Source organism: Ostrea edulis, chromosome 5 (assembly GCF_947568905.1).
Source record: "Ostrea edulis chromosome 5, xbOstEdul1.1, whole genome shotgun sequence".
Taxonomy (NCBI): domain Eukaryota; kingdom Metazoa; phylum Mollusca; class Bivalvia; order Ostreida; family Ostreidae; genus Ostrea; species Ostrea edulis.
Genome location: NC_079168.1, coordinates 8786776 through 8799058, shown reverse-complemented (window position 1 = coordinate 8799058; position 12283 = coordinate 8786776). Strand labels below are relative to the sequence as shown.

At 35.4% G+C, this 12283-nt stretch overlaps 1 protein-coding gene across 1 annotated transcript in view; it reads left to right on the top strand.

Annotated features, from left to right (window-relative positions):
- Positions 1-279: 279 nt before the first annotated feature.
- The window catches only part of LOC125649170 (claspin-like), a 34309-nt gene continuing 22305 nt past the window's right edge, over positions 280-12283 (top strand). The window contains exons 1-9 of the mRNA XM_048876446.2: positions 280-360; positions 5818-5920; positions 6756-6805; positions 7097-7175; positions 7807-7844; positions 8028-8076; positions 8194-8252; positions 8869-8911; positions 11163-11203. Coding sequence (XP_048732403.2) covers positions 325-360; positions 5818-5920; positions 6756-6805; positions 7097-7175; positions 7807-7844; positions 8028-8076; positions 8194-8252; positions 8869-8911; positions 11163-11203 — 498 coding nt within the window. The 5' untranslated portion in view covers positions 280-324. The remainder of the gene's footprint in view (positions 361-5817; positions 5921-6755; positions 6806-7096; positions 7176-7806; positions 7845-8027; positions 8077-8193; positions 8253-8868; positions 8912-11162; positions 11204-12283) is intronic.

The window sequence follows — 12283 nt, the reverse complement described above, 5'->3', positions numbered from 1 at the left end:
TTGATTTTGAGGTCACATGGTCAAAGGTCAAACTTGAGTCAATCCACTCTAGACATAGGATATTGTCCACTCAATATAGGTCTATACATGTATATATCTTGAGAACCCTTAGCATTTTTACCTTAACAAATAGTCTATTTTCTTATCATTCATGAATTTTGAGTGTTCGCAGTACAGCAACAACCCCCCCCCCCCCCCAACAACCCCCCACCCCCATCCAAAAAGCCGGAATTAACTAGATGATACGTTTTGGTTCTGGTAAGCGGAAGTTTACAGAATGACGCGGGCGTACAAATAACGCGCGAAAGAGGAAATGTTGTGAAAATGACGATGATCGGAACAACAGAAAATAACGAAACGGTAAGAGAAAGAATGTCAAGTTACAGTGTAATCAAAGTACTAGCATTGTGTATGAATCTCATAAACATGGAATACTGAAGTAAATTCATTGAATCATAAGACAAAGGGAATGGGAGAAAAACCACAACCGTTTTGAGATCTGGTCACGAGAGATGTCTGGATAGGCCGTGAAATGAAATACAAAGTACACAACAATTTATTTAAGGTCGGAAGAAATCTCCCTCGTGTTTGCTGGAATTTGATTAAGTTCCAAGAAGTGAGATAATGTGTTGATGATCAATGAAATGCGTGTCTCTATACAGCCCTGGTCTGCATTACGGGTTAATATTTAATTCTGAAACATACTCACTCCCCCTCTCAAACTCTCAAGCAACATGAATACACTCTCATTCCAAATTTCACCTTGAAGTACTCAAATTAGAACAACATTTGATCTTTCCACACAGTTAACTATACAAAACACTTAAATAATCTCCCTCTGGACACCCATGATCTATAAAGCAATCAAGCTGTAACTGCCGGTATTTTTTAACTATCCAATTATGCTTAACACCTATTGGTATAACTAATATAATCCTCAAGATCTGAAGAAAAATTCAGCAAAATAATGAAGGGAGTATTGTTTGAGGGCATACCTACAGTGAGTGTTTCGTATAAACCGCCATTGCGTCATATACACAGACATGCAGGGATAGACATTAACTTTTTATCTCACTTGCCCTTTGGGCAAATAAACACAAAATTTCACTTGTCTGAATGAAAAACTTAGTTGTCCAGATAAGGTGCGTATCAGCGTAACTAAATACTCGTTTAATTTGACAAGATACGCATTTAAGTTCAAAATCATGTGTACAATTACGCTTTAGCGAATTTAAATACGCTTTACACTCCAAGAGTAATGCATACTTGTGATACGTTTAGTATAATATAAATACGAATTATTTATTCATACGAATTGAGGTTTGCTCAAGGTTTGATCATACATGAAATAGCACTATGAAATATGTTTTGATGACAATCAGAATTTTGAAAGTTCGGAAGAGTTAACTCAAAACAACTATATAGTCCTACTTGCTATTCTTTTTTCTTAAAGAGGTAGTGTGCGGTCGAAAGCACAGAAAACAAAATCTTGTATTATCAATCGTGGACGAATGATTGCTGCTAAAAACATGGCACAGAAAATATCACCATTTTGCCTTAAAATTTTTACTGAAATACCAGCAGCATTGTCTCAATAAGTATTTAAAAGCATTTGCGAGAATTTGAGTCACACATTTACTTGATGCTTGTATATTTGCAGGGGAAAATCCTTTGTAGTTCTTTTTATTAAAACTCTTCATTGTCATTGGGATTTTTAAATTTATCATTAAGGTATTGAAATTTAATATGTCAGACACCAGTCATATGATTACGATCCAATACGCAACTTCCGAGATATCAGCTCTTCTGTGATAGAGGTATGTTCAATGTTCTATTGAACGCTTTGGTGGGTTCAAGATGTATACATGTATTATAGACTAGCTATGTAAATATGGATAAAAGTAATGAAAGTCTAAAATTTGTTTATATCACCCATTGGTATAAATTAAACTGACCATATCAAGAATAATATTTGATTGAATTAGGCCATTAAATCAAATATGAAGTTATTGTTTATTTCCTCTTCTGCACGAGTGATATTTTATTCAAAGAAAAATGGTGATTATCGATTTTCAATTGAGCTATTTTATTATTAAATACTAATAAATTTCGTGTGGACCATAGTATGTTTTGCACCTCACTGTGTGTAAGAGTTCCACAAAGGGAAAGAACTATTGGGCAACTCGGAAATTGTGTATTCTGTATTAGTGTCAAAACAAAGATAATCAGTAAATTACAAAATACTCTTTTGACTTCTTCTGAAAAGCAAAATACCCATTGATCTGAAAATCAGGGGGTAAATACTCTTTGTGGTAAAAAAATATCTGGAGCTCTGGTTGTCCGAAATTTTGTAGACTCTAATACGCCTATCAACCAGTAATTTTAATTAGGTCTATCTCTTTCAATCAGTGAATAGCGAAGTTTTCACTTCTTTAGAATAGTTTCCCTGTGTCAGGTTTTCCCTTTTTTACGCAGTGTAAAAGGTTATACCTGTGAATTATGCTATACAAATAGGGGAATGAAGATGATGAAAAATATCATTGACAATTATAGATAAGAACATCACAATGGTCATTGTAGGGAAATAGATCTTTCCACCGCAAAAGATCGAACAAGGGACGTAAAAATGAGGCAAAGTTTTGATGCATGTATTTGATTGAAATGCTCAATATACTATTTCAATTTTAAAAAAGTTTCAGAAGTGTAACAAATCAGTTTTTATTCAATAACTCAATAAAATGTTTATGGATGCAAGGAATTCTGTAAATTATATTACTGGTAAGAAAATACAAAGTGTTGGTGATAGTGGTTGTAGCACTGCATGAATTTCTGACACATGGTACATATCATACTGCTGTCGGTGTCGATTAAACATGAAAATTAGGATTGTCATGCCACCTGAATCTCACGTTTTCTTTTTAATTCGGATTTATTTTATTTTCAACGTTGCCTTGTATCGTCTTCTTTCTGAGCGTTTACCTCACTAAAATACTTTGAGAGACAGTTGTGAAGCCGCCATTTTCTCACAAACATGACTAAGATAAGTCGTACGTCGGATAGTGTGTTATTCAGAACGACTTAATGATAGGATAGGATATGGTATGATCTTCGCTAGTAGTAGTAGTATTAAACATAAATTGACGATTCAGTATTTAAAACAGAGTTGGACTTTACTTTTTAATACATGTATTTGGTATTCATCAAGCTTCACACAATTCTTATGATAATCACATTTCCTACTGAAGTAATCACTTGCCTCGGGCAATCGGACAACCGTTAGTGTCGATCCCTGACATGAGAACGATGATTAGCGTACATAATCAAGTTGCTGAGGCCCGAGACGGAAACTGATGTGAGTAACTACATGTATTGTTTGTTTTAAAATATTACATCGTTTCATGAATGACATGAAGTACTATAAGTGTAAGAAAGTAATAATTACGCAAATGTGTCATTAATATGAAACTTTTGATAGTGAATTTTCTGTAAGATTAGCATGTTAAACTGTTTATAAATTTGACTCTTGCTCAGTGCTTCTCTTTCGCTTTTTCCAAATTGGTCAATGCATATTGGAGATTACAAGCAGGAATTACTGACAGGATGACAATGATCCATGAATCAATATTTTTTGCTGATTTGACGGGTATATTGCTTCAGATTCACTCTGGTTTCCTTCATGAGGACATAATTAAAAAAGTTAAATGTTGAGTAAAGTGATAGTAAATTATTCTTCATATAGACCCTAATGTCGCAAATGTTATTGTAAAAGAATGTAAGTAGTCACTTATATTTATTATTATATCAGATGTGTTTATGGATTGTCCGTATTTTCCATGGATTTTAAAGTCAAAATACGCTCTACTGATTCACGTTAAAAATCTACGACTTTCCACGAATCTGGGGAAAAAATCAGTTTCTGAAATTTGCTGATCGGTATGATAAAGAAGCTTGTCAATTGAATTAAACTGGCTTCCCGCTGATTGGTATCAAGGAGAGAAGTGAGGTCAATAGGGAACCAGTTTAGTCAATTGAAGCTTCCATTGTTTCAAGCGCACCATTGATATTGATTTATGTCAAACTTTTTAAAAAGCATGGATGGCAAATGTCAGATTGACGAGAATGCAAACGAAACATCCAAATCCATTCAGAGGTTCAAAAAAAGAAAAAAATACGGCCTAATTTTAAAATTCATACAGAGTGCTTTGGCCATGCCTCCAACAACCGAAGAAAGCGGATCACATGGTGTTTTGCAGTGTATGCAACATGAACTTCAGCTGAGGTCACGGAGGCAAAAATGACTGCAACATACACGTTCAGTGTAAACAACATAAATACCTATCGAAGCTGAAAGTGTCTAATAAGTCAATGACAAGATTCGTGGATATTTCTAACAACTCTGAACTTAACAGCGTGCAATAATTAGTAAAGTAAATGGTTTGTTTAATTCAATATGGTGTATTTATTTTCGTTCCATCCATTTTTTTATCAAGTTCAAATTGTTTTTAAACTAAGGGATAAATGGTAGAGATGTAGAGAATATAATTAAAACGAAATTTATTGAACAAAGCAAGGTCAAAATTATTACAACCGGCAACCTTCTACAAGGAGAGAACCTCATGGACTATAAAAAAATTAATTCAAAGTTATTAAAATGCTATGGTATTTTATAAAATATGACAAATTTAAAGAATGATATAAAAGCATAATAATTACACATCACTACTAATGTAAAATACAAAAGCAACAGTAAACAGCAACATCCTATTTATGTGACAAGTTGTTCATATAAACAAGGGTTTAACAACTCACGTAGCACTTTTTTATATCAACTTTTATGGTGATAAAGTGCTCAAAATACTGACAAATTGGTTCTAGAATACTGACATCAGTCAGACGGGGTAAACAGGTCTGTTATATCCACCTGTTAAACTGAAATAGCTGCACATGATATGTACATGTATGTAAAAATCCTAATGAAAATAAATCTGAAATACGGCACTCACAATGTGTGCATAGGAAATTCTGATCTGGCTGTAACATCTATCTGAGTCATGGTGGGATTTAGGCATGTAAAACCAAAGGGGGATGAGGGGGTGCCCACCGTTTTTGCCATTCAGCCTTCAACTTGAACAACCCCCCCTTTGAGGAATAAAAAAAACATGCAATGCTGTGCGACTGCATTGGGTAAAAAATACTGCAGGTAATAACTATCTATATTTCTCTTATGTCATCAGAGAATATACTCTGAAAATTATTATACATTTATCATTAACCACTAAGTCAGTATTATTTCAACCGATTAGGAATAAATAGGATCTTGATCGATCTTCTTGTTCATCCTCTGATGAAAAATCGTCGATGTGGCTGGCATATGCATTAATTATGAGTTCAAAGTGATATCCTTGTTTAACAAACTATGATTCCTCATTCAAAAACTCCTTAAGTTGCGAAGAAATCGTCTATGAGTGTACTGTTGTTTTGATTTGCAAATCTGATTGTGGTCTCTTATGACATCACAAATTCGGGGAATTGGGAATGATAATCGGGTAACGATTTTCTATTCTGGGTACCTTTGCACTTCGATTTCTTGGAGTTAATATCGTTATTAATCTTTAAAAAGCATTTTTATGAGAAGTTCATGAAACAAAGTTGATAATTATGGAGAGAAAAGGTATTGTTAAAAACTGTCTCCTATGACCTTTAAGTAAGATCCATTTGTGTTTAACAGAAGACCTATGGATATTGTGACATGCCAACACCTACTCCCTTTAAAAAAAATAGATATGTAAAGAAGGCTTTGATTGAATTATATTGTAGGTTGAAGTGAAGGAAAGTTTGAAAGATGATGCTCACAGCAGCGAAAAGGCGGATTCTGGGATGGACGATGACAGCCAGCAGTCTAATGAACAAGATACACACTGTAAGGTTCCGTGATTTACACAGTAAAACATAGTTATAGCAAGCGATAGCTACAGTCTAATGATACACACTGTAACCATGATTTACACAGTAAAACATAGTTATAGCAAGCGATAGCTACAGTCTAATGATACACACTGTAACCGTGATTTACACAGTAAAACATAGTTATAGCAAGCGATAGCTACAGTCTAATGATACACACTGTAACCATGATTTACACAGTAAAACATAGTTATAGCAAGCGATAGCTACAGTCTAATGATACACACTGTAACCGTGATTTACACAGTAAAACATAGTTATAGCAAGGATAGGACTTTATTGATCACATATTGACGAATGTATCAACTTATGTTTAAAATTTCCTCTTTATTCTTTTACATCAATTTCACAAACTATGAGCACCTTTATGTGCATTGGGTTTTCTGCTAATATGCTGGAAGTAGAAAGTCGTATTTCACTGTGATAATACTTGCTCTAGTGTGGAAGAATTGCTAAGTATCTTCATCATCTAGTACAAAGTGTAAAAGTATGAAAAGCTTACAGGTAATGCAATTTCTAGAGACCCCCAAAAAAATGTGCATTCTCGGGTGCACATTAAATTTTATCATTTATATTTGGAACTACGAATTTGTTTCCCAAAAGTGATGATACTCAATAAAAAACAAATACATGTATATAAAAGAATACTTCAATATTCTGCAATTCTTTAAAGATATTTCTTAACAGAGTTGTATAATGCAGTATCATTATAAATACATACATTTAGATATTAGCAAGTGTTTTTTGTGAACTATTTGATGTAGTTTAATGGTATGTTTTTTATTTTGTAGTGAGCGATGAGGAAGAAAATGAGATCTTGATAGCTAAAACAGCAAAGAAGGTATGGAATCATTCTCAGTCAAAGTTGTGTCAGAAAAGTTAACCAAAGAATTGTAACATTTCTCTCAGTAGGAGACTTTGAAGAATCCCCAAATAGGACATACATCAATAATACTAAAGTATGTTATGATATGGTAACTGATTTTGACAAAAAGGGGAGAAACTTAACCCCCCCCCCCCCAAAAAAAAATTGCACCAATGAAATTCATTTTAATTGTTTTCAAATAGAAGTAATCTGTGTACATTCATTATTGTTAATGTGTCATTTCATTGTGAGATATTTTGATTTCAGAGCAAGAGAATATTGGATGATGATGATGAAGAGGAGGAAATGGCAATTGTGGAAGAGGAAAAAACTGCTCCTCCCAATGGTTTGTTTAAAGCAATCAGTCTGTCAAAACAAAATGAAACAATCAAGCTTCCAATGGTTTGTTTAAAGCAATCAGTCTGTCAAAACAAAATGAAACTATCAACCTCCCAATGGTTTGTTTAAAGCAATCAGTCTGTCAAAACAAAATGAAACAATCAAGCTTCCAATGGTTTGTTTAAAGCAATCAGTCTGTCAAAACAAAATGAAACTATCAACCTCCCAATGGTTTGTTTAAAGCAATCAGTCTGTCAAACAAAATGAAACAATCAAGCTTCCAATGGTTTGTTTAAAGAAATCAGTCTGTCAAAACAAAATGCAACAATCAAGCTTCCAATGGTTTGTTTAAAGAAATCAGTCTGTCAAAACAAAATGAAACTATCAAGCTCCCAATGGTTTGTTTAAAGCAATCAGTCTGTCAAAACAAAATGAAACAATCAAGCTTCCAATGGTTTGTTTAAAGCAATCAGTCTGTCAAAACAAAATGAAACTATCAAGCTCCCAATAAATTGTCCTTTACATGAATTTGTGGATTACAGTCCTTTGGGCTATTGATCGATACTTTTGTCTAATGTTCAGGTGACCGATAAGACCTGTAAGCCCCTTGTTTATTATTATTTTATTTTTTCCTTCAGACTTGCAATTGCTGAGACCTGAAAGTGACTTGCGTTTGGTGAGTTGTTAGTAAACAGGAAATTGTATGCCATTGAATGGAGGCTTTCAGCATAAATTTTGCTAATACATGTAAATCTGCTTTGTTCGAAGAATTATTTAAGAACATGTCTTTTTTTGAAATCTCTGATTGTGCGTCATTCCGTGTTGTTATACAGTAGTTTCCTGTTTCTATGATTTACAGACAACAGATGAAGCTTTGAACGAGGCACAAGACGATGGATCTGGAAACGGTCTGACAATAATAATTCCTCACACCAGGGCATTGACGTTCACTTACATTTTAAAAATCAATTAAAAATACTTATATGTAAGTGATGTAGATGTCTTTACTTTGGTTGTATTTGTAGATTCTGGTAGTGATGATGAGGAGTCGTTAAGTTTGATCATTAACAGAAAGAAGAAACGGGTAAGTGATTAGTATTCATCGTCTTCGAGGCTGACCTGTGTAGTATTTAATGTTTAACATTGTCTGTGAGGCTGACCTGTGTAGTATTTAATGCGTAACATTGTCTGCGAGGCTGATCTGTGTAGTATTTAATGCGAGACTGACCGGTGTTGTGTTTAATGCGCAACATTGTCTGTGAGACTGACCTGTGTAGTATTTAATGCGCAACATTGTCTGCGAGACTGATCTGTGTAGTATTTAATGTGTAACATCGTCTGCGAGGCTGACCTGTGTAGTATTTAATGCGTAACATTGTCTGCGAGACTGACCGGTGTTGTGTTTAATGCGCAACATTGTCTGTGAGACTGACCTGTGTAGTATTTAATGTGTAACATTGTCTGCGAGGCTGACCTGTGTAGTATTTAATGCGTAACATTGAAGTTCAAGTTTAATTTTCATTGATCATCTGTGGTTGAGAGGAGATTGATTAGCATTCATTGCAGGTTATTTTGCTTCAGTTTTGATTGTTGCACTAAAAATAGCACAGAGATTTTGTACATCTAAATTCTCTCATATTTGATATTTTCAGTCACTTTGAATTCTACCTATATTAATCATCCTACGTTATGATTTACAGATAGTTGGTGTCTCTGATGATGACAGTAATGATTCCATTAGAGGTAAAATTCTTGTCAAGCTGAATAGTGATGAATTTAATAAATGTGTAGATCTTACAGCAGTATTTGTTTTTGACGGAGAGTAAATTCTAAAAGGATAAAATCTGTTGATGGTTCTGTACTTTAATAACAAAGGTGGTTTTAGAGAACAAATGTACCATAATCTATATGTTGCACAGTTGATAAATGTCTGTATGTTTTTAAATGAAATTGTATGATAAATTCAGTCAATAGTCTTGATACTGACCTTTCTCTTAGATATTCTTAAGAAATTGTCATATGCTGTGTAGATATTGGGGTGGAGGAGGGGGGAGGTGGAGTGCATATTGTATTCAAAGAAGAGGGGCATATTGGTTTGCACCTGTCAGTCGGTAGACCACATGTTGTCTGCTCAATAACTTAAAAACCATACACTTGATCATAATGATATTTCATAAGTGGGTTGGTTATGAGTAGAAGAGAACCCCCATTATTTTTCAGGTCAAGGGTCAATCTACTCTGGACATAGGAAGACACTGTCTGCTCAATATCTTATTATACCCCCCGCAACAAGTTGTGGGGGGGGTATACTGGAATCGGGTTGTCCGTCCGTCCGTCCGTCTGTAGACGCAATGGTTTCCGGACTCTAAAGCATTATCCTTTCCACCTACCGTCACCATATCATACATATGGACTACCCATGGGATGAAGATGTTCCCTATCGATTTTGGGGTCAAAAGGTCAAAGGTCAAGCGCACTGGACATCGAAGTAGCAATATGGTTTCCGGGCTCTAAAGCGTTATCCTTTCCACCTACAGTCACCATATCATACATAAGGACTACCCATGGGTTGAAGATGTTCCCTATTGATTTTGGGGTCAAAAGGTCAAAGGTCAAGCGCACTGGACATCGAAGTAGCAATATGGTTTCCGGGCTCTAAAGCGTTATCCTTTCCACCTACAGTCACCATATCATACATATGGACTACCCATGGGATGAAGATGTTCCCTATTGATTTTGGGGTCAAAAGGTCAAAGGTCAAGCGCACTGGACATCGAAGTAGCAATATGGTTTCCGGGCTCTAAAGCGTTATCCTTTCCACCTACAGTCACCATATCATACATATGGACTACCCATGGGATGAAGATGTTCCCTATTGATTTTGGGGTCAAAAGGTCAAAGGTCATGCGCACTGGACATCAAAGTAGCAATATGGTTTCCGGGCTCTAAAGCGTTATCCTTTCCACCTACAGTCACCATATCATACATATGGACTACCCATGGGATGAAGATGTTCCCTATTGATTTTGGGGTCAAAAGGTCAAAGGTCAAGTGCACTGGACATCGAAGTAGCAATATGGTTTCCGGGCTCTAAAGCGTTATCCTTTCCACCTACAGTCACCATATCATACATATGGACTACCCATGGGATGAAGATGTTCCCTATTGATTTTGGGGTCAAAAGGTCAAAGGTCAAGCGCACTGGACATCGAAGTAGCAATGTGGTTTCCGGGCTCTAAAGCGTTATCCTTTCCACCTACAGTCACCATATCACACATATGGACTACCCATGGGATGAAGATGTTCCCTATTGATTTTGGGGTCAAAAGGTCAAAGATCACGCGCACTGGACATCGAAGTAGCAATATGGTTCGGTTTGTCATGCCATTTGTTTTTTACACTCAGAAAAGAGGTAGTTTATACCTATTACCAACACCCTTTGGGAGATTGGGGTAAGCGGGGGGTATTCTTAGTGAGCATTGCTCACAGTACCTCTTGTTGATTTTGAGGTCACATGGTTAAAGGTCAAGGGTCAAATGGACATAGGAATATACTGTCTGCTCAATATCTTGAGAACCCTTTACTTTACAGACATCAAACTTGGTACACTGCTACATCTTCAGGATGGGATGACCCCTATTGATTTTGAGGGCACATGGTCAAAGGTCAATGGTTAAACTGGACATAGTGAATATATTGTCTCCTATATTTTAAGAAATATTTCCTTGATTGACACCAAACCTAGTACACTCTTACAGCATAAGGAGTAGATGACCCCTATTGATTTTTAGGTCACTTGGTCAATCCACTCCTGACATTGGAAGATATTGTCTGCTCAATATTTCAAATTGGTGATACTACATGTACTATCAATCAAATGATGCATGTGTATAACCTTTTTCAATTTTGCACCATGGGGGCATATATGTTTTACAAACATCTCGTTTATAAACATTTTATTTGAATTAAGTCAAGTGATGGTTATTCATTTTAGAAAGTGAAAAGAGCACCAGTGAACCATCAGATCAAAACAAGGTAGGGCAAGAGTTTTCGTTGTACAGTGGAACCTCTTTTTTGTGTTCATGGTTTTAAAATGCTTATTATGTTGGAATATTAAAGCACGAAAGCATTTCTTAACAAACCTATATAAAATAGACATGGTTATTACCTCGTCACAAGATGCCGTGATTTGGTATTATGATGTAAAAATTCTGATAAAAACGTAATAAACCCCTGCATAGTCGATGTTAATTAATACACGTTTTCCAAGTGATTTCAGGGGGGGGGGGGGGGGGGGGGGGTATATATAGGAATCGCTCTGTCTGTCTGTGCAGATTTGTGTCCGGGCCATAACTCCTTTGTTCTTTGACATAGGCATACCATATTTGACAAATGAGTGTATCACCATGAGACGATGTGTCGGATACCTTCATGACCTCTATATGACCTTGAACTTTGACCTCAAGGTCAAAATTGATTATAGGGTTTGACATAGTCATACCATAAGACATGGGTGTATCACCATGAGACTATGTGTAATGTACATTCATGACCTCTTTATGACCTTGACCTTTGATCTCAAGGTCAAATTTATAGGTTTATACTATGGATTTGTGTTCTGACTATATCTTCCATTTTCTTCTACAAAGGCATACCATATTTTTACACTTAGGAAAGAGGTAATTTATACCTATTAACAACACCCTTTGGGAGATTGGGGTAAGCGGGGGGTATTCTTAGTGAGCATTGCTCACAGTACCTCTTGTTGGATTTTGATGGCAACATTTATTACATTACCCAATATTATTTACGTTATTTTATTGTGAAAAAATGAGAAACTGAATAATGGGGTTCCACTGGATCTGTTGTTTTTTTTTTTACTGTATACTTATTAAATTTCTGACAGTTTATAAATTGTGACTTGCACCAAATAGTCATATGTACAGTTTAAACTATCATATACAACCCTTCAGGGGACCTTCATAAGAAAGTTTTTGTGAGACATGGAGTCTGTTTGTTAAGATGTTACAGCATGGTAATTTTCTGGACTTTTCAAAATAAAGTTAACTCTAAATTTTACTTACTCTATAGGTTAATGTTTTCCATTTGTTCACT